Here is a 23,771-nt window from a genome sequence, read left to right as displayed (position 1 = left end):
AGTGTCTGGCAGAGCAGTTGCTCAAGTAAACACCCCTAGAGCAAGCAGATCAATGCTTCTCAAAGATGCAATTAAATGGCAATCATTGGCATCGTCTCATTCAACAAAACCATCTTTATTAGCTCTCCTTTACGGGGGACACAATCAACATTTCTAGGACATATGGAATCACTAAGGAGAAGTGGTGGAAACCCCGTAAGTTAGCCCAGGAAGGGGCACACAAAGGCTTTTCAGTTCTCCTCTCATGGCTTCCTTTGTCTGTTCATCTTAACGTTGTTGCTTATAAACATTTTCTTTTTACCCCAGACTCAAATTAATTATATCTCATCAAAATGGTGTATTAACATGCTACAGATTTATTTGATACAAAATAGCATAATTGAAATTTCACTTTATCTGAGCTATATAATAAAATGAAAGGACTAAATTATAAGCTGTCATCACCAAATTTCGTGCCTCACAGCTGTATTACATAGTATGGAATATCTCAATATTTATTTTACATCCCACTCCCAATCCTAGGATAATTTTTTTTACAAAGACAACAGTTAAAGTACATTTGCCAATGATGACAAGGATTGACCAGAATTATAGAGAAGCAGGGAAATAGAGACGGTGCTGTTGATAGCTAAATACGCCTAAATAATCATTGAAGGACAGCATCCACTGTTGGAGTCTTTTCACTGCATTTAAAAACATAGAAGTGCACAGCACTACTCAGCATAGGATGTACTTTTATTGGCACTCAAGAATATTACATTAAGTAGAGATAACTTTCATTTGGGGCTCAAACCATTATCAATCGATTTGATCTTCTCTATTGAGGAGACCTGGCTTCCTGTCATTTTTGATGTTTCCAAAAATCAGATACACCCACAAAGGATAAAATTTGCTCCCACTGAGTTTATTCCAAAGACTACACATTCCCTGTCCAGCACTCTGCGTGTCTCTTTCATAATCCCTATCACAATCTGGACATGCTTTATTGACTTGCTTACTTTGGATGGTCTGTATCCACCACCAGAATGGAAGCTCCCTGAGAGCTTTACCTGTCTACTTCAATTGTCAAATCCCTAGCACTACAAATAGGGCTGGATTATGGTAGGTGCTCAATAAATAGATCTGAGATGACTGAATGAATTAATCAGTTACTAGTGAATTTTCAACTACAGTCTTGGATAATCACTAAGTCAGAGGTCCTCTCCTGGTTCCCCCAAGTCTATTGATGGCCATCACCTGTTTCCTTCAATCTCAATACGACTCAGTGCCAACCACCTACGATTTCAGGCCAGGAAAACTGAACAGGAGTGCCTATGGCTAAGATGTGAAATACCTCCCCCAGGAGAAGAGGAAATCAGAGACCTTGTGCTTGTGGTTGTGCTAGGACAGAAGGCTGAGAAAGAGGATAATCCCCTGGTTATTCTGCTTTCACTCTGCACTCAGAAACGCTCATGGCTTAAGACGATGTTTTACGATCTCCAAGTATTAAATCACATGACTCTTCAATGATACAACATTGCATGGTTTTCAGAGAGTCTTCATTAAAAGCTCATATCCTTGCATCCTATTTCATTTTCTCATAAAACATACCAGCGTTTATAATTATCACTAATTAATTTTGAGGCTCTCTTAGTTTATTTCACCCTTGTGAATTTCACAAAAATCCTCAATATTTCCCACGTAACCAGAAATTAATTCTCATTAATTAGTCAAGAAAGGTTACTTGCGCAAAAGAATATCCTAGTGACCACTTTCCCCTGAGTAGGTTCAGAAGATAGGTTATTGTCTAAAAGGTGTTTGTGAGTCACATAATGTTCACTTCTTCCCCATAGCCTTCTTTCCTTTTCATGCAAACAAGCTGTAATGGGCTTAAGAAACTCTTTATTTTGCCTCATGCATCATCTATGATATTGGCAAGTAATTCATATGAAAAAAAATAGGAGAAAAACTATACACGGGCTCCTCATAAAGTCTTACATGCATTTATATTTTAATATAGAAACAATCAGTAAAGACCATTTAAAGGCCCATTTATGCCAGTTTAGAATGACTCTGACATTCCATGGCTGTACACGAGTAGCCTTCTTTTAGGGCTCCTGACAAATGAACAAGAGCTCCCGGAAAAGAGAAGGTAAACTCTGTCCGGCGGCGAGCAGAAATCAAGTTGAAAATGGCACAAGCCGCGAGAAAAAGACCAATGTGCTCCCCAAGGCCATTTACACGTGGTTTCTGGCATACCCACGGCCAAAATCATGAAAGGTGAAAACTCTTCAAACCACATCGGGCCTTGATGAAGCCCCCTTATAATTCCAGCATCTGGCTGACAGGGCGATGCTGAGCTGTCTGGAAAATCAATGGAGCAAATTGAATGTTCAGCCAATGAAAGCGAAGGGACAGGAAGCCCCACGGGGCCACAATGACAGTCATTTTTTTTTTCTAGGTGCAATTTTCCGATTTCAAAGAAGGATCATTTGCCAAATAGGAAATATTTCAACTCTGGAAAGGGAACAGAAATAATCTAGTAATTTCTAATTTGTGAAATAGTGCTCTCCATTTTATGTGCACCTAGGATCTCCTGTGATTTATAGCTGCACTACGAATGCCCTGGACAAGACAGTGAGACCGAACGAATGGAAAAGATTGCAGAGGAAAAAAAAGAAAAACCCATCTAGAATAGTGAAATAGAAAGATAAGGGAAAGGCAACAAATATACCTGGAAAAGGATTCAAAGTACTGAGAACTTAAAATAAAAGGCATTTAAATATTTTGATGGGGAAAGGGTTAGAGCTGTAATTAACAAAGAGCATTAAAGGGATGATGTATACATTTAACTGGGGATCCCCAGTCTATAGCCACAATCCTCCCTGTCTTCATTTATTTCAACTGAATCTTGAGTTTTAGCCTCGATTTCCAACCCAGTGACTCTCTCCTCTTTGTGACCTTGTACTATCAGCTGGCCCCAATTCCTCAAAAATAAATGCATTTTACCTACTGCTAAGGGGTTTTGCTCACTTCCACTGATAAAATTCTTTGAGAATCATGAATTACAAGTGCTGTGAACAGAAGTAGTGCCAAGAATGAAACAGCAAAAGCAAGCAAACAAGCAAGCAAAACTCCAGTGAGAATAGGGAATTTCAAATCAAGAGGCCGGACAGGATGCAGTTGACCTGGGTTCTTGTCCTGAGTCTGCCAAAAACTAGCTGTGTGTCCTTAGGCAAGTCACTGTCTTGGTGAGGATCTACTTTCTCACCTGCACAACATTCCGCCCTTTCAAATTAAAGCCATGCAGGAATTCCCTAGGCTGTCTTCCTTACCTCTTTCCATAAACCCTCTTCTTTCATGTCAAGACCCTGTGATGATAAATCAGACATGCACTTCTTGGAGTTTCCAAACACTCTTGGATCCTCTTCTTTAGACTCCTTTACCACAGAATCATGCTCCACTTTTCAATGCACTTTCAGAAGATTGATTTCCTAAAATCTAGTCATGGAGCTGATTGTTGTGTTTCGAACACGGCCGAGTATCTCAATCAGAAGGGGAATGGTGACAACATAGAATGGAGTTGCAAAGGTACATCAGACTTTCTATCTCTTCCACCTTCTCCAAACCCACCCTTCCTGCTTCCCCATCTTCTCCTGCAAAGCCCAGTGCAGCAGACAGAGGAAGGTGTGGGGAAGTTAGGCAAGGCAAGCTTTCCAACTCCCACTTCAATTCCTAACCGGGATTTGACTAGATGCTGAGGCAGGCAGTACAGTGATGGCTGGAAGAATCTTGAGTGGCCTTCTAAGAGTTAAGATGCTTTTCTCGGCACCCAAGTCACCAGCAGGCAACACCTCTGCCATGTCATTTTGAAGCCAACTTAGAATGCCTTCATTCATTTTATCTGTATTTGATTCTTTCTGATGATTCCCTGTGGGCAAGCCGAAAAGACAGTGGACATTCAGATAGTCACACAGAAGACATTGACAACTGCAACTTTGATGCTGAACTGATGCCCTTGCTGGCAGAGGTTAAAACAAGAAGCAATGCTTTAACTTCTTGTGACATTTACAAGAATCATAAAGCTGGCTTTTGCTGGAAAACTTATGCTTAATCTAAGCAGTTCGGATAGACTGGAAAATGTTCCTACACATCCACTTTATAAAACAGAATGTTGGAAAAAGATCTTGGCCCATGTCTCTGAAGACAGCTAATTGTACCACTTTAGAGCTAGAAAGAACCTTAGGGATTAGCTACTTTGAACACTGGTTTTTAGAGAGAAGTGCTAATGTCTCAGGTCACATAGCTCATTTGTAGCAGGGAGACCCTGGTCTTTTGATTCTCAGTCCGGGGCTCTTCCCACTACAGAAGTGGACAAAACCAAATGCCACAATTAAAATCCTTTAATGCTTGTATTTTTCTTTCAACAGGTAGTTTGTCTGAGACTTTTGTCACAACAAAAATGCAGTGAGTAATCAACTGAAATACCCCGCAGGGATCAGTAGACCCATCTATTCTATGACAGACAAGCGGGTGAATCTGCCAAATTCTAATGCCGACAAAGATGAGAAGAATGTGGAACAGGAGTTTAATAAGGAGCACATGTTGAGTTATACTTCAGGACTAGCTAAGAGGAAGTGGTCCTAATGATAGAGTGGCCAGAAGGAGCAAAATTAGAACTCGTACTGGAAAGTATGAAATAGACGAAACCAAAGGGTCCAAGCAAAGTGTTAGTGACATCTGTATAAAATCAATAAGCAGTGCGCAAAATTCACCTTGATCACTTCCCACCCATCCAGTCATTCTCCATCCACTTTTATTTTTTTCATGATATTTATCACTCTCTAAGATTAGCTTGCTCATTTACTTGTATATTTGTTTATTCTCTGTTTCCCTCCAACCTGCACATGCACACACACACACGCCCTTAAAAAACACAAGGACAGAGACCTTGTCTGTCTTACTGTCCCCAGTGCCTAGAACAGTGCCCGGAACATAGTAAGTGCTCAGTAGATACATCTTGAATGAATAAATTTGAGAAAAGTAAAAGAAGTTAGGCTCTAACTTTTAATTTTTTTAAATGAAGGTATTGGGGATTGAACCCAGGAGGTTAAGATGCTTTTCATGTTAAGCATGCTCTTTACCACTGAGCTATACCCTTCCCCAGACTATAATTGATGCAAGCTGTGAGAATAAAGACATCCAAGACTATAAATCCAAGGATATTTGTATTAGTCTTACTTCCAGTTGGAAGTATATCAATATCTCTAACTCATGTAGGGCCAACGAAATAGGAACATTAGTCGATAGGTGCCCCATTATTATGAGAGCTTTTGCACCACAAAAGTCCTCAAGGAGGTGCTGGCATAGTAAAATGGGAGTGGTGCCATCTACATGTCAGAGCAGGAGCTCTGGGGCATCAGGTTTGGTTTGCAAATGCAATGAGGGATCCATGGGGTCTGAAAGCAACTTAGAAGGGGACTTTGAAATTGACCACTGGGACTGAGAACACTTGGATTTAAGACTTGCAAACAAAGGGCCATGCCAAATGTCTAAAGGGCAAGCAGGGGTGCACCCATGAAGGCAAGGAACTCACCCAGTTTTCTAGGTCATTACCACTTGGAAGGTATAATGACCTCTGCATAGTCCATGGGGCAGTAATTCAACTTGGAGGGACTGGACTTAATCTGGGGAAGGTGGGGAACGAGGTCACCCTCCTTCAGAAGGAATATTGTTCTCTGTGCTAAAACTATAAGCTAGGTCTGTAGTTTCTATAAGAATAGCTCATTTACAGAATTCTCCCAACAATACTATACACATTAACCAAGATGTGTCTATCCCCTTTGCTCTAATTAAGTTTGAGGGTTGGATGTAATCATTCTTACTCTGTCCCAAAACACCGAGAGCCAACTTGAAATGTAAAATCGCAAAGTAATTCAATATTTACTAAATTTAAAGGAAGTAATCAATTTATGCACATTCTTTTCCCCCTTTAGCACTGTCTTTATTTCCCTCAAGTTCCTCTTTGGTCATTAAGATTGTCAGCAAGGTTACAGTCATTGAACAACTTGTCACAGACTGCAGATATTTCTAGGCCAAATTAAACTCTCAATGTACTTGCATATAACTAATGAAAACTGTATTAGACACTTACGGGCAAGACTCTATTCGTTCTGGATTCATAGCCCATTGCTCCGTAGAGAGCGGGGCATCAAGTAGGTGTTCATCAAATATTGGTCGAATAAATGAAAGAAAATATCTTTCTCCCCTCTGATAGAATTATGTTCCCACATTCACAATCTCAGGCCTATCTGACCCAGCACATGTATATGTGTGCAGTGCTCTCAAAATTACCACACGCTCAGGCTCCAAGTTGAATACATTATCCTTCCTCTTGGCGCAGACATTTGTAAAACCAAACACTTACCCAAGATTCACATACAGGGGGAGGGTATAGCTCAAGAGGCAGAGCGCATGCTTAGCATGTGTGAGGTCCTGGGTTCAATCCCCAGCACCTCCTCTAAAAATAAACAAACCTAATCACCCCCTACCACCAAAATAAAGTAAATAATAAATAACATATTTTTTTAAAAAGATTCACATACAAATTATCCCAAGAAAGGTTATTTTAAATAGTCTTTCCCCTCAAACATACCAATCTTCCAGCACCTAAAAACTGAACTCAGTTTTCATTTAGGAGAGCTGTTCCCTCCTCCCTAGAAAACATACACCTTTGAAAGGTCCAACTGCCAACTTCTATCTCCAGTTCATAATAATAGACATTCATAGTTTACCTGCCACGCTTTCCCTGGAAAGCTCAGTTTGAATCACTCTCCTAACTTAGACTACTTTTACTTCTGCTCAGACTAATGCCTAGCCCTTCTTCCTTGTTTTCGACTTCTAAAACTTCTTGAAGCTAGAGTCCCCAATCAGCATTCCTGACAAAGGATGACAAAAGCCAGATGACACTTCAGCCTCCTAGGATATCCTGCCCTGGAGATGCTCAGCAGGCAACTGGAAATTGGAGTTAGCCTGGAGCTCCGGAATAAGTTAAGAATCGGAGAGGTCAATTTGGGAATCATTAGCGTAGAGGTGAAAGGTGAAGCTGTGGGAGGAGATGAAATTACCCAGAATGAGAACACAGCAAGAGAGGAGATGCAGATCAATGACAGGACCTTGGAAACTGCTTCACTGAAAGGGGCGAGGGGGAGGGAGAGGCTATGTGTGTGTGTGTCTGCATGTGTCTGTAAAAACAATCCCATAAAGGAAACTTAAGAAGCGTTAAGAAGAAGACAGGAGGTGAACCAAGATAAACTGGGAATGCTTTCAAGCAAGAGAAGATATGGAAAAGTTCCAGAACCTCCAAAGAGTTAAAGACTGAAGCCAGAGAAGCCACTGGATTTTGAAACATGGTGGTCACAGCTAACCTTTGGGTAAGCAGTCTTCAGGGTGCCCCTCTGTGAACTTTGTGTGCCTAAATGCAGATGTGTACAGGTGGGTATGCATGGACTCCAAATGACTGTATGATTAAAGGTTATGACTGAATGAGTCTGGCACTGGGTGTGCCAGACGATGGTGGTAATCACCACCACCATTTATTGACTGTTTACTATGTGCCAGGAACGGTGTTAAACATTTGATATGTCTGATCTCAATTTAATCCCTGTAACAACCCTATAAGGTGTCTACATTTTACATGTGAAGAAACAAAATCCACAGAGCTTAAAGAACTTCCTCAAGGTCACACTGCTAGCAAGTGGCAGCACCAGGATCAGACCCAAGGACAGTTTGATTCTAAAAGCCCCTACCCTCAGTCTCTGCAGTAACACTTCCAGATGCTGGTGTTAGCTGGGTAATCTGCGCATGACAGGAAGGGAGCGGATATAGTGGCTGAGTGTCTCCTATCGCCAAGTGTTCTGCATAGGACGTCTCCTTTCACACGTATATCATCAACATTATGGCTATGTTTAGGTAAATGTTATGAAGGCATATTTAAAGAAATCAGATTCACTTTTTGGAAAATAAGTTGAAGCCATGTGATTCCAAAACAGCCATAATTCAAATGTATTTACTACAGTAGCTCCCAAGGGTTTGAAAGTTAAAAAAAAAAGGCGTCATTGATTTGGTGGTTCTTACGGATATTCAAATTACTGATAAGCAAACTCATCTGAAAAGTGAGGGAATTTGACAGGATGATCTGAAATGCCTCCTCCAGCCTTGATTTTTTTTTTTATGATTCTTATATGCAGGTCTAACGCCAATAATTTTAAAGGTATGGAATAAGAAGTAGAAAGTAAATGCAGCAACAGAACTGGTTTGTATGTCAACATCCTTTTATCCTTAAAATTTATAGAGGCTGACTGTTAAACTGTTATACAAAGAGTCTTTGGTTGTTGGAGGCATTGACTGCTAACTTGAGCAGAAGCGTGGAAACTCCATCACAAAATGATACTGTGAAAATCCAGCCAAATAATTTGCTTGCAACCAATTGCAGACCCTATGATACAACTGGCTATAGGAAAAAGAGAGAGAGAGAGACTGGCAAACACTCTGGCAGTTAATGTTTTTGCTGTCTACAGAAAAACAAATGAGGTTCTGGTCTGAAACAATTAGCATCGCTATTCATTGTGCATGTGTGTAGCAATAATGCAAGGCATTTGGGATGGTTTCCACTGATTGTTCCCTTCTTTTTCCGGATTAGGAAATCCATTCAGACAACAAAATAATAGCAAGCATTTATGCAAATTGTTAATTATGAGGCAGAGATCATCATAATCTTGTATATTTATAAAATTGAATATACAATGGGGATTACCAAATGAATTGTGGTTTTATTATTTTACTAGTGGTTGAAAAATATGCCAGCCTTGCAAATAGTTTTCATACATCATTCAGTTCACCAGAATTAAAAATGGCCCCATGGACGTTTACCAAAGCCAATTTTTTTCCATCTCACCATTTGTACTCTTCTCTTCCTCTCTCACAAACTAAGTCCAGGTATAAATTATTCTGATAATCACTGCTGGTCAAACTGATCAGTATCGTAGTAAAAATAAAGAATATATCAAGATTTGCTTTATTGTATAGTAAAATTGTTATAGAGGGATGGTTAGACCATGTAGCAAATTTTAAAACAAAAATAAAACAAAATTCTCTACATTCATCCCATGAAAGCCATTACAGGGATAACAGTCCCTATGTTATTTACCATTATCTTAGTGGTCGCCCACTCCGTTTCATTTAGAGATGAGGAAGTCAAGGCTCCCAGCAGAGATAGGACTTGAGCAAAGTCACCCCACTAGTTAGTAGCAAAACCTAGTACTTTCGCCACCATGACCCATCTAATCTACGATGTTTAAATGCCCTTCCATACTAATATTGTGTGATTAGGTGTCTACGTGTGTCTACACCATTTATCTTACTGAATTGTAACCTGACTATGGAATTAAGCCCCGAATTTACTACTTATTATTGGATATCCAATAAAGCCACTGAGGCCCTGATCAGAAAAAGGGAGCCAAACTGGGCATCTAAGATATGGTGGATCTATTCCATTTTAATGAGAGTCTGCACTAGTGGAGGAATCCCAAGGCTACAGCCTTTGCTCTTGCTAACCTATTTGGCTACGAAACAAAGGATGAGATGGAGGAGGGTAGGAAGAAAAAGGAGAGACACTGGTAAATCTTTCTGGAGCCAATAAGCCGACTATAGGCCAAATATGGTCCTGGTGAGCGTCATGATCTTAGAAAACCATGTGCCAAGCAACTAGAGAGAACATTTACAAGATGGCTTAGGATTGTCACAGCCTCTTCAGCACTGGTGGCAATATGATGGCACGCCTCGTGGCAACAGTTGTTGCCTGCAAAGACACTATCCTGTAGCATTCTCAGCAGCAACCCTGCCCACTCCCAGATAGGAACTTTCCTGTGTTTGATTAGATTTGCCTGGCTGCAGAGTACATGTCATAAAGAACCCTGGCCTATGGGATTACTCTACCTTGCAAGTCTACATTACATATTTACCAGCCCTGATATTTTCAAATAATTGATTTCCCTTCAATAAAATGGTGAACTAGTTGTTCCCTAAACCATCATCCAGCCTGGCCACAGGCAGGGTGCCTGATAGCACAGTGGAGAACACTGTTGATGGCGGGGTCTTCCTAACAGAAGACTCTATTGTGTTATCCGATTTCTGCAAAAAGAAAAAGGAGCTACGGCCCAGCTGTCTAGGTTGCTGGCCCTGAACATTCATCCCACTTCTGAGCTAGGTCAGCTTTCAGACCGGAAATTACCTGCCTGGGTAGTTTCAGCTGTTTTCAACTAAAAAAGAGCCCTGGAAAGAATTTGTCCAAGTGAAAACTTAACTATTTATTGTACGGGAATTAAACTGATAGGCAAGTGCAGAATCTATTTATTCTAGCTTACTTGGGTTCAGTTAAACTAAAAATATATTGTCACTTACCTTGCTGCATCTAGAATCTGAAAAATCCTCCACCTGTTAAAGGAACAGTAAAACCAGGTGCTAGCAAGAGCTTGGTAAGAGAAGAGTTAAAATAATAAAAGTTTCCCATTTCACTTTGATAGCATATTTTTTCCAGCTTTCCAAACCACAAGGAAACAGCTCATGGATGGCCCCCCAACTTTGCTCCTCAGTAGCTCCTCTCACATAGTGAGGAGATTATGAATCAGAGGACTAGAAGGTCAGGACAGCGCCGAGAGCCAGACCGCTGAAGGGTCATGGGCTGAGGATGACAGATCTTCCACTCAGTCATGCTAATTCCATTCCCCTTCAAAAACGAAATGGGTATCTAAGCAAAAAACAAAAGTCAATAAACCAAAAACCAGACCATGCCAAACCAAACACTATGACATCACTAAAATGGAAATGCCTGATGGAAAGGACCTAAGATGAATTTACAGGGACTTTGCATGTTATCGGGAGCTTATGAAACACAAATAACAAAAGGAAAAGAAACGAATGATTAGGCTTTGCTGATGCACTTCAAACAGATGAAAATTCAAAGCACACAGAAAGGGATACATAAATCACTGCTAGTCCCTTCCACCCACGTGCAAGCCATCCATAAAAGTAAACAACGTCTCTCCATTAAAAAAAACATTCAGCCAGTTTCATATAAATATGTCTTAAGAGTCACAAAACATTAATCCTACTATGTGAATTTCTGATATTGGCGGAGCCCATGAAGTTGTGCAGGGGTCAACTGCTAATGTGAGAGTTCAAACGGGCTGAGTTAGCATTTTGTTTTATATTAAGCAAAGGGTATTATAATGTGATAACACTTTTGTGCCCAAAGAGAGTTCTATGGCCTGTGTATTTTCTTGGGAGAAGTATTTCTTTACATCAAATGTCTGGAGGCTTTAGAAGTGAGTTAAGGGAGACTTAATAGCACAATAAGCAGCAGAGCCCTCTCTTGCATCATCATTTGAGAAGAATACACAGCCCTTTGATCATCAGTGCCTGGAGTTGCTAAACCCTCCTTCTCTGGTTCTGTGAGCTGTTAAGACTGCTGAGAAGCAAGTGTAATGAGAAGCACAAGTGAGGTACTTAGTAGCCCTGACATCAGATCTGTTAGACATGACACTCCCATTAGCTGACTTACCACCCAGGACCCAGCGTGATCCTCTTCCATCCCAGCCGCAAGAAAGAAGTAACCGAGAATGTTCTGACCTACCCCATGACTAAGTTTCCCTGCACAGTGAAGAAAGCCGAGTACCCCCTTGCACTGCACTTGGTCTCATGAACAACAACAACAAAAAAAAAAAACACAATTTTGGGTGAAAAATAAAAACAACAACAACAACAACATGAAAACATAAAGCTGTATGTTGATTCTTAGTGCTAAAAATTCCAAAGTCAAATACGTAGCACTTTCCAAAACCATAATTTAACTTTTGCTGCACTAATAGAAATTCTCAAATAATATAAGTATGTACATAATTGATGCATATGGGGACCAGACCAATTTTAACTTTAATTGGGGGAATTACTGCCGCTTGAGTTTTTTTTAAGTTGTATGTGAAGTTCTTTACTGCCTAGGAAAGTTTGCCCAGTGACTGCACTGAGGGCACTTTTGGAAGTTCGTTGCCTTACCTGGGAGTCCAGGTTGTCAGAGGCGGATTATTCAGTGGTGAATCAGGCAGATGTTGCAGGTGCACCAATCAAAAGGGTGGGTGGTCATCAGAAGCGAATCAAAGGCCATGGGGAAAGAGAGAAAAAGATGGAGAGGCATACTGATTAGAAAAAAATGAATTAACTTTATGAATCCATTTTATACATACACACACACACACACACTCTTTGGGAAGGTTCTTAAATGGAATCTTCTTAAAAAGACCTTTTAGTAAAAAGAAAGGATAATTATGTACTGGGATAGAAATGCTAATTATCACTATAACAGCAATCATAGTACAACATGTAACTGTATCAAATTAACACTGTTGTACACCTTAAATTGACACAATGTTACGTGTCAAATATATTCAATGAAAAAAATCACTCCCCACAAAAAATGTATTATTTATTATGTGACAGGCATTGTTATAGATACTAAGCACACAGCAGTGAATAAAACAGACACAAATCTCTGCCTTCACTGAGTTTGCAATCTTTTTTGAAGATTTTTTTTTAGGCCAGCTGTTTGGAAAAGAGTTCCACAGAAAGATACTGTATGTTATCAACTCGAGGAAGAAAGTTTCTCTTCCTTTTATTTATGTCTTTATTTATGGAGAACGTATCCAATAGCATCAGATTCAACATCTGTCTAAGAAAGGATTCTCTTTCGGATTGGAAGGGACATTATTTTTTTCCATGATTTCTCCTTCCGGAAAGTTCCCCCAAAAGACTGTAAGACAGGTTTCTTTTCAGCTAGACCATTTGTTGTTCATAGAACTCCACATGTATACACCTTGAAATACTGTAAAAACAAGAAGTCTCTCCACGGCAGCTTTGTAATGCTGTGGTACCACGTCCCGGCAGAGTTTTTCCCACTGGATGCTACAGCACTCTGAGACTGGATTCATCACCCGTCGGCAAGCCACATCCTGGGAAAGCAACAGCAGTCGGTGGGCAAAAGGGACTGCGGTTATCATGCCTGTGACCCAGACGCTGGCTGGAGAGGACACAGTAAGAGAAACCTTCCTCTGGGCCAAGGTTCATAATGTGACTAAATAGCTCTCAACTGACAGCTACTGCCTAAATGTCAAATTAGCAGGGAAAGGAGAAGATGAAAATGAAGGGAACACATATGTATCAATGGGAAAAGTGAGAACTGAGGGGGAGATTTGGGAGCCCCAAAACTCCAGATGGGGATTCCTGCTAATCAGAAACCTCAAATGAGGACACCTACCCACTGGCATTTCTAGTCTCAGGGGAGGTGCTTAGCGCTTCAGAATTAAAAGTGAAGCTATCGGTTTACTTCGATGTTAAGACTTAGGAAAAACAGGATGATGTAAAATAAAACCTGCGATTCCTGCTTTCTAATCCTGCTTTTACCGATGATTCATTTGATCTTGGGCGAATTCCCTTTTCCACTCTCTCAGGGAGCCATGTGAAATGAAGGATTTTCCCAAGGTGGCTTCTAAAACTCCTCCAGTTGCAATACTTTGTAATTCTCTAATAGCTTTGCCTCTCATTTTGGTGCCAAGTTAGCTAAAAGGACAGCAATCTCTAGTCACTTTTTTCAGCACAACATGCCATTAGGAGTTCAGAGAGCCCAGAGCCCAACAGGCTGAGCTTATGAGTAAATGAGACCGTGGCCAAAACAATTACAGCCAAGTTGAAATGTAGCGGATCATCATTCTGTCCAGGGAAACAGCTTTGTTTATTTGAAATCCAGAAGGCCTGATTCTCTAGGATGGAAAAGTTATACAAGTAAACTTGATTGAGAATAACAAGGAAAATCTAATTGATGAACAACTGACTCCCCCTCCCCCAACTGTCTTTCTGCTTGTACAGCTGCCTCACACTCTCAGATAAAGGCTTACATAGATGCTCGGATTTTGCAAAAGGTGGTTAAAAAAAAACCCCACACCAACCCTGTTTTGGTCTAATTGCAAATCTGTGGCAGACAACACAGCCTGTGGGAATCCATCATCTACCACTGTCCCAGAGCTGCCAAGCAAATGGCCCATTCAACCTCTCTGGTTTCTGACACCCGATTGGTTTGCCCACCCTCTTGCCAGCTCCCACTCCCGGAGCTGCTGTGTCCTTGATTTCCCACCTTCTTGCCACATAGGATGCTTTTCCACTCTCCTCCTGGTCTGACCTAACATAATGCTGCTCAGTGTCACGCCACCTCCTTCTGTATCTCAGGCCAGATCCTCATTCGGTCTCTGAAGGCCAAATACAGTATATCCTAGAGAAAAATCTGATTCTGCATATTGAATCTGGCCCCTTAAATGGGAAGGGGTCCCATGCCCACAAAGTCACAGGCAAAGGACTATTTTTTTAAATTTTATTTTGTATTGAAGTGTAGTTGACTTACAATGTTAGTTTCAGGTGTGTAGCAAAGCAATTCAGTTACACGTATACATACATACATTTTTCCTCCAGGCAAAGGACTCATTCAAACTGGTGGGGGGAAATGGAGAAGCCAGATGAAAGGCCTGGATGACTTTTAAGGCCCTAGGCAAGAAACAAACAAAACACAAAGCAAAACAAACTAAAAAACCTACTTCTCTTCTTGACTTGCAAAGGGTTAACACGCCTGGCCTCAGCCTTTTGCTCACGAAAGGCTGAGAGGTGGTGTGGGGCCGTGGAATAAGGCCGGGAGTCACATAGACTGGGTTCTAGTCCAGGCTCTTTGATACACTCACTGTATGATCTTGCAAAGGTGTCTTAACTGCTCGACTTTGATTTCCTCCCCTATAAAATGGGGACAAGCACAGTACCACACCAGGAGTGATAGCCAACACAGTGAACAGCCAGCACAGCCTGGGCCCTGACCAATCAGACCAGGAGGCAGCCCGATCAGAACAGAAACCAACCGGAAACAACCCGTGCAGACAGGAGATTATGATATGAGATCATGCATGGAAACTCCACAGCATTGTGGAGTCAGGACTCAAAAATTTGTATGCATGATTATTTTTATACACTATCTATTTTTATTAATCTAGGGAAGAAAGCAGTAGGAGAATTGTCCAAAAGTATTTTCAGTCTCTGGCAGGCCAGGATCAAGACTCCTAGCCTCCTGTCACTGAGCTCTCTTGCTACCCTGGGAACAGAACCAGGGTTCAAGGACACCTACGTGCAAAGCCCACGTTGAAAGCAACTGAAATGAAGTTATATTATAAATGCATATATAAATATAAATAAATATATTGTCCCCCAATATCTATGTTCTACTTTTTGCCTGCCCTGCTTTCTTCCTTGTTCCATGCCAAGCCTACCAGGAACTGTGCAAACTACAAGAAAGGAAGTTCTTCATGGTCTGCTCGAGAAGACTAGAATCCAGAACATCCTTTCCAACCTTTATAAGTATTTGCTTTAATCCCCTGAAGGCCAGCGTTTGGCACAACTCTGAGGCCTCCCGGGTTTGTCTGGCCTGCTCCTTTCACACTGGCCCCTGTTCCCCAAGATACTAAATCTGGCTTCCAGACCCATCCTCCTGGCCTACTTTCCCTGACAGCTGACAGGGATTTCAATCCTACCCTTGCCTTTGAGCAAGAACACTTTAAGACCACATGCCACTCAAATACAATATAATATACAGTAGGTAACACAGTCCTGTTCTAGCTATGTCAGAACCCTTTGGTTAACAGCTGCTGGTTTCTTCTTCCCAGGAGAAAGACAAATGGAGCGCAAGGTAACAGAAGGGGGCCTGGCCTCGAAGTCAGAAGACTGAGGTCCTCACGTCAGCTCTGCTGTGTGACCCTGCCCAAGCCATTCTCAAGTGGAGAAGATGGCTCTCCATTTCCCTATCTGCACAGTGAGGGTGTTGGACTAGGTGCTTTCCCAAAGACTCCTGATCATTAGAACATTCTAGGACTTTATAATGAATTTGACTAAGTTGGGAACACTCCAATGAAGTAGAGCCCGGGTTCTTACCAGCCGAGGCTAGAGGGAAATACTCTTGTGTTGCTCTAAGGGACTCTGGGGCGGAAGGCTGAGTAGACAAGCTTGTCTTCAGTGGCCCACTCTTTCCATTAGCTCTCCAGACCCCTCAATGGCTCCTCAGGGAACTGCACGCTTGAGACCTGGCCAGTGCCCCGCGTGCAAGTCAGGAGTCACCTAACTTGGGCGTAATAAGCCGAACTGGGGGGAGTTACTGATGGCTTAATTGTAGCAATTCTCTGAGGTTAGACTTGGACTGGGTGGCAAACCTAAAGGAGTGATGAGTATGAGCAGATCAGCTTCTCTGGGTGGGCAAACCCTCTAGTACCATCTCCATCAACAGCACGAAGTCATCCTCTAGCCCCATGTTGGATTCAGAACTCAAGTGGCTGCTCTAAGCAAGTGACTTGAAAGGTCTTTCTATAATCATTAATCACAGAGTCAGAGTGGCCAGGAGATGTCTTTGGTGATCTTTTTGAGACCATGAGTGTTGCCCTGGGTCTTGGTGGGGCAGGGACCTGACGCAGGTCACAGAACACATCAGTGGGAAAGCCAAGCCCAGGACCCAAGTCTATAGGTCCCTTTCCCTGACAGCATACTACCCACCTTGGGCCCACCAGACCCTGCCGAGGGCAGCAAGCAAACAGACATCTGTGCCCCAGACACAGTCGCACAACCCTTCAGAACAACTCAGAGAGCAATGGCATCAAGACTGGGGAATCGGCCATGAAAGATTGCAAGGATTTCAAATTCTCCCCTTCCAGTAGCTGTTAAATTGTGAACACATTTTCCTAAGCTTCTCTCTCACATTTTGTTTTCTGCCTTTACCCCATCACGTGCTAACAATCAGCGAGTCTTCAATGTTTTTCCTTTTGAGAATTAAGGCCTTATAGCTGGGCCTCTACATTGCCAAAACACCAACCACATTTTGGAAACATAGTGGGTCTGATGAGGCAGATTGCCTCAGTCCCTTTCAAACAGTGTTTTCTTATCTGTTGGCGAGCCAGGCAATTCTCAGCAGCAGAAGTCTTCCCTAAGCTGTTGGCTGTCTGCAGTCAGTACCCAAATCACCCCCTCAGCGCACCCCCACCCTCGCCCACCAGTTTTCAGTAAAATCCTCCCATTTTGGCATCGTAAGAGTGCCCTCTAGCGCTGATCTAATTAAGAACCTGGAGACTGACGGATTCCTGTTTTCGTGGGAAATGGGTTTAGCTAGAACTTGACCTTGGCTCTGTCTGGAGACATTCTTTCTGAAAGCCTCTCTAACGCACCTGCTTGGCAATTCAGTCTTCCTGAAAGCAGTGAAGGGAGGGTTCTGCCACTGAACAAACAAAGCAAACGAAAACCAAAAAAAGAGAAAAAGAGAAGGAAGGCCATAAAAGAAAAGCCAGCGTTCCTCGCTCCTGAGAAGTATTCCCATTCACGATGCGGGGGCGCTGCTTGAATTATAAAAGACTCCAGCAACTGAAAGCTGACAGTGATTTCTGAATGTGTTTTAGAGTTCCCCAGATGCAAACATCTGTATTTGTATGTTAGGTTCCAGCAATCTGTCTCCTCAACTTGATCATATATACACTTTTGCTTTGAAGGGAGAACAGACCATTAAGAATCCCTTAGAAATGCTCTGCGTATCACAGGGCTTGCCTTCTGTTAATAAGAGCCGGAGAAAGTTTCACTGATAATATAAATAGGACTGTGCATGGGTGTGTGTTTCTGTGGTTTCTTTCCTCCCATTTTGTTTCCAGATCTCAGATTTGAGGGTCCGGACAAGCCACAGTGAATGCTCTCTCAGCACTAGTTCAAATCAGCAGGGACAGTTTCCCCTGTACTTTTTACATTCGGCCTCACAAGAGGCTGCTACGCTATTGAATCCCAAATGTTTTCTGCTGAGACAGACAAAGAATGGCAAGCTGCCAAGGCGAGACAGAACTGCTTCATTCACAATTTAACATGTGGATAACACAGAGCATGACAAAGTCCCCAACGAAGAATGATTTGGCAAGTGTGAAAACAGGGCGCGAGATCATTCTCAGGGAACACTCAGTCAAGTCAGTAACAGCATCAGACAGTAGAGACACCTGGGAAGGTCCGTTCTGGACATAAGTCACTTGCTTTTGACAATGAGCTTCGATCTCTGCTGATGTCGAAGTATGGCAGGAGCCACTGGAACGGGTCTGAAAGTTCCCTAAAGCCAGCCCCAAACAAAGGGAACTGGCAGGTCTGGGAAGCGACAAGTGCTAGGGCAGAGCGAGCACAGGCTTTGGAGTTGTCTTCAGTCACTCAAATCTGTCAGTCTCCTTTTTCTCAACAAAACTGTGACCTCCAATAATATCAGACAGAGGGCACAAACCCGGTGCTCCATGAAACCTGCTGAATTTTCTAAAGCCAACTATTTTGATTTAAAAAAATGAAAAATACTCCTTCTTGTCCAGAGCTAATTCCCAAAGAGCTAATTGTACGGGATGAAATAAACGAAACATCTGTTTAATGAACTCCATTGTCAAAGTCTGTGCTAAGACTTTCCGCCATGCTGTTCTTGTCCACCTAGACCTTGCTAGTCTCTGTCAACGTGACAAGTCAAAAGGTCCAGGGCTGTGCTTGAGATCCGTGGCCATGACCCCTGGCCAAACAGTTCTTTCTTTTTGGCAGATATAATAGTCATAATTGGACTTAATTTGCTGCTATTGATGGATGCACTGCTTTTGAAAATTCATGTCCAGTTCAACCTATTTTGTGGACATGGGACACCTTTCCACATGCAGATGGAGCACGATGTTTAGGGCAAAGCCTCTGTACTCATGAGAAAGCAGATCTCCTTTTCCTGCCGGATTCTCAGTTTCATGTCTTACCTGAAGTTTCAAACCTAAGGACCCAAAAGACTCTGAGTGTTTCTGTCCCCTAAATCCAAAATATGGGACAAGTTTGCCAGCTCATCTGGAAGAGTACACAGTATCTTTTCTCGAATTATTGGAAATTGTACCTGAATGCCAAACAATAACAATCATACGGTTAGCTATTACATAATGAGGACTCCCTATACGCCGGGCACCTTGCACTTTCCAGGACTTACTTCCTCCCAAGCAGAAGTCTATCCTCATTGTAGACAGGAAAAGATGGAGACTCAGAGGGACTCGCACAACTAGTAACTCAAATCCAGAGTCGAAGGATGCCAGCGCCCAAGCTCATTAGCCACTAAGCTGTACTGACTGTACCTGGGAGGTAGGCATCATTCTTATCTTTTTACAGGTGACTCAGGTGAAGCTCAGAGAAGAACTTGCTCAAGGTCACATACCTAGTAAGTGAAGGTAAGGACAGTCACTATTCCCTGACTCTGAAGCCCACGCATTCCCCACTGCGCTGTGTGCCACATCCCCGCGAGGCACAAACATGGGAGGGGTCCCTCTGGATACTCTCTCCATGCACATCAAACCCGCCCTGAGAGCCGGCTTGCATTCCTGTTACTCTCCAAGCCTGGGGGCCCCCTCTGAAGTGATTCGTTGTGTGCCTCTCTTCAAGCTTCTCAAGGGACCATTTTTCATTTTGAATTTCAGGATAAACTTGCAGGCTCTGAGTGCCAAGCACTTGAATACACAAGGAAGAGAGGGTAGTAGCTCATTTGAAGATGAAAACCTAGTGTAAATCTTCACTGCTGTGAAGCTACTCCCCTTGGACAACCAGGTAGCAGTGGGTGGGCCGGGGGTCTGCAGGGAAAAGGAAGTTGGCAGACAAATCCGCTCTCTCTCTCTCCCTCCCTCCCTCCCTCCAGCAGGGTGGGGATGAGGGCAACTTCTCGCTACTATACCTGTATTTCCTATCTGTAGAAAAGTTCGATTAGATCAGATACAGACAGAACCTAGAAAGTCCAAGACAAGATGACCAAGGCAGAAAGTGGGAAAGAACAAGAGTGCATGCCCCATTCCCAAAGGCCCATGTCATTACAGTGGGAAAAGGAGGGCTGCTGCCTTGGGTAAGAGTTGTGTTTAGTGATGGGCTTCATTCTCAAGCAGGGTGAGCCAGACCACCCACAATTTGACCTTAATGTAGCTTTAAAATTATCAAGATTGGAAGATGCCCTGAGAAACCACCAAGCCCAACCTCTGCTTTTTTACAGGCCCAGAGAGAGAAAGGGACTCGTCCAAGGTTCACACAGTATAAAACAGGGCCGTAACCATCTCCAAGACCTCATGACTTCCAGTTTGAGTCTTATAAGCACCAGGGTCCTCTACAAGAAAATAAGCGTGGCAATCTAAGCTAGAGGGGTGGGAGTGAAAGGGCCAGTTGGGAGCCAGCGGCAGAGATGCAGGCATGAGGACTGGGCTTTGTTGTTTAATCAGAAGGAGAACCTTGAAAGATGCTCTTTCCTATCTCCTTATACAGGTGAGGAAACAGCCTCAGAGAGAAACAGCGGCTGCCAAAGGCCGTGCAGCTACCTAGAGAATAAGCCTTGGAGGTCGGTCTGACTCCAAAGCCTCTGTGCTTTTTGCCCTAGCTATGTTTTGGCCCCCTCGTTTCTCTATAGCTGTCTCCCAAACAGAAAGGAGGTCCCTCCAAGTTACAAGTGAGTTGTTATGTGTTCATTTTTTGGCAAGGGTGGGCCCTCATCTGCAAACCCACATCCACAGCTTCTAAGGAGCAACTTTGGACTGTTGTTGGCCTTGGGACCCAAGAAAAACAGGAAGCCATCAGAGTAGCCTCTCCATTCCCTCCTAACCACTGAGGGCTTTGTAATCCACCCCTGCCAAGAACTGGTGGTGTCACCTGAGGCTGCTTACCTGGGAACTCAGGGCATCTGAGGTGTCAGCTAAGCGGGATGATGCTGTGGGAGTTTCTTGATACCTAAAGGCAAGGGATCCAACTGACGTCTGCACACAGCACCAGGCGGTGCTCATCTCTGAGCACAACTGCCCTCAAAGGGCCCCGCCTCAGCCCCACAATGGGAGCCCCACGGCAGATTGGTGTCTCTTACTTCAAGGAAGCTGACAGGCACTGAAGTCATGGGACAGTCCCTAGGAGTAGGAGGAAGAATTTGGAACTGCTTAGTTGAAGCTGGACTTGCTGAATTGCTAATTGCCTGAGTGACACATCATTAGGCTACTTGCTCACTCTTCATGGTCAAGATGGGGTGAGGAGGGGGGCATTGCACATCCTGCAGGCAGTGGAGGAACCACCAGGCATCTGGGTTTGCGTTAACCGAATCCTGGCTTCCCACGGACATACATTCTGATACATCGCCAACTGCCCAACAGTTGGCAGTTGCCCTTCACAATGTGGCTTTAAGCTACTCTGCCCCCAGGTCCTCATTGGGTGGGTAATGATCTGGAAGCCCACAGAAGCTGCTGCTGCTCTAAGGGAAGCCTAATGCAAAAAGGCATCTTTCTCAGGAAAAACCCTTTGAATATATTGGGGCACTTCCTTTAGATCTGGGATGCAGACCTTTCCCCAAACAAGAGTGCACTTGTCTTTGATTCAAATTTTCTTCTTTTTTCTTCTGACATATATTTGAATTTTTAACAGCTTTATTGAGACATTGTTCACATACCAGATAATTCACCTATTTAACGGGTACAAATCAGTGGTTGTTAGTATATTCGCAGATCTGTGGAGTCATCACTACTGTCAGTTTTAAAACCTTTTCATTACCTCGAAAAGAAACCCAGTACTTTTTAGCTGTTACCCCCATCCCTGTTGTCCCCCATCCTTCCCAGGCCCTGACCACCGATGTACTTTCTGTTTCTATGGATTGTCTTATTTTGTACATTTCAAGTAAATGGAATCATAGAATGTATTGTCTTTTATGACTGGCTTCTTTGACATAGCATGTTTTCAAGGTTCATCCATGTTATAGCATGTACCGGTACTGCATTCCTTTTCATGGCCAAATAATATTCCACTGAGTGACTATCCAAAAAAAAATAAATAAAATACATCTAAATAATTTCATCCCTATCAACTAGACAAGCCCATAGTCTGTCCTGAACACCTGCTACCTGCTAGAGTACATCTGTTACTAACACCATGGGGGTACATCATGGAGATGAATAAGAAGATACAACAAAACCATCTAATTGTTCAGTCAACAAACATCTCCTGAGGGTCTCCTATGTGTCAGGAATGTGCTAAGACACTTGGAATACAAAGATGAGCAAGACGGGGTCCCTGCCTTCCATGAGCAAACAGTGAGGACAGCAGTGTGGAAAACCATGCACCATACATAGGCATGCCACTGGACATCATGACTGAAGGTACCTACAAGCTCCAGTAAGCTCATTTTCCACTGGGAAGGAGCTAATGGCCCTGGGTGAGGTCCTCGATTTCACAAACATTCATGAGAAGAACTAGCCCAAGAGAGGGCAGCAGCCAGGGATTCAGGTGTTTTTGTTTGTTTTGCTTTTTTTTTTTGAAATTCACATAACATAAAATTAACCATTTTAAAGTATACAATTCAGTAGAATTTAGTACATTCACGTACTGTGCAACCACCACCTTGCTCTCATTCCAAAACATTCTCATCACCCCAAAAGGAAACCTTGTACCCACTAAGCAGTCACTCCTTCTTCCCTCCTCCCCTCAGCTCCTGGCAGCCTCCAGTCTGCTTTTTGTCTCTAGAGATTAGCCTGTTCTGGATAATTCACTTGGGTGGAATCACACAATACAAGGCCTTTTTCGTCTGACTTCTTTCACTTAGCATCACATTTTTGAGGTTCCTCCATGTTGTAGCAGGTGTCAGTACTTCCTTCCTTTTTAGGGCTGAACAATATTCCATTGTATAGATACACTACATTTTATTTACCCAGTCATCCTTCGATGGGTATTTGGGCTGCCTCTACTATTTTATTACCATGATTAACGCTGCCATGAACATTCATGACGTCTTTTTGTGTGTGGATGTATGTTTTCACTTCTCTTGGGTATATACCTTGGACTGGAATTGCTGGGTCATATGGTAATTCTATGTTTAACTTTGTGAGGAGCTGCCAAACCATTTTTCCATAGCAGCTGCACCATTTTACATTCCCACTAGCAAATTACAAGGGTTCCAATTTCTCCCAGAGATTCTGTTTTAGTTCTTACTTCCAGAGAAGAGTTCCCTTAAATTGGAGACACTCAATTAGCCCAAATGATCGACCTTAATGCTTAAGGTTCCAGGCCCTTTAATTAATGCAAATGAGGACAAAGAGAAGATTCCTGTCATAGTTCTGGGAGAGCCTCTGTGCATGCTCACAGCCTAAAGGGGAAAGCATGCAGGTTGTTTGTGGAACTGTCCCCCTGACCCATATCAATGGGACTCACAGCATCTTGCCCAGCAAAGAAGTGAGAGGAGAGCATTCTCAGCTATAAGAGCCAAGTCCAGCAAAACCCACGAGGTGATTTTATGAAAGAAATGACATGAAATCAATAAGGACTCTGGCAGTCAGGAAAAGAACAGCACGGCCTTCTCTATTAGACAAGAAATTGGAAGAAGCGTCAATGGGTTGTGAGGGCACTTAGATCCCATGATATTTGGCACTGGTTCCTGTCCCTTGGAATAAAGATCAGACATATCTAGGAAGTAAATAATAATGATGAATGTCTAGCTCTAAAGATGACGACATATATCACTGGAACACACCCTTATGGCCTGTCTCTCCCCTCCAGTGATCAGACAGCTCGACAAACACTGAATCCACTCCTCCTCCAGCCTACATCATTCCCGGGGCAAATGAGCTCCATTCTGAAGC

At 42.8% G+C, this 23,771-nt stretch overlaps 1 protein-coding gene across 3 annotated transcripts in view; it reads right to left on the bottom strand.

The window, feature by feature from the left end:
* The window catches only part of HS6ST2 (heparan sulfate 6-O-sulfotransferase 2), a 270,388-nt gene that overhangs the window by 60,726 nt on the left and 185,891 nt on the right, over positions 1-23,771 (bottom strand). For 2 of the 3 annotated variants that reach the window (XM_031445974.2, XM_064482670.1), the window contains exon 3: positions 10,441-10,473. The exons of the other annotated variant lie outside the window; for it this stretch is intronic. In XM_031445974.2, the coding sequence (XP_031301834.1) occupies positions 10,441-10,473 (33 nt within the window). The remainder of the gene's footprint in view (positions 1-10,440; positions 10,474-23,771) is intronic. 3 annotated transcript variants of the gene reach the window in all.

The sequence above is a fragment of the Camelus dromedarius genome, chromosome X (assembly GCF_036321535.1).
Source record: "Camelus dromedarius isolate mCamDro1 chromosome X, mCamDro1.pat, whole genome shotgun sequence".
NCBI lineage: Eukaryota > Metazoa > Chordata > Mammalia > Artiodactyla > Camelidae > Camelus > Camelus dromedarius.
This window is presented reverse-complemented; position numbering and strand designations above follow the sequence as displayed.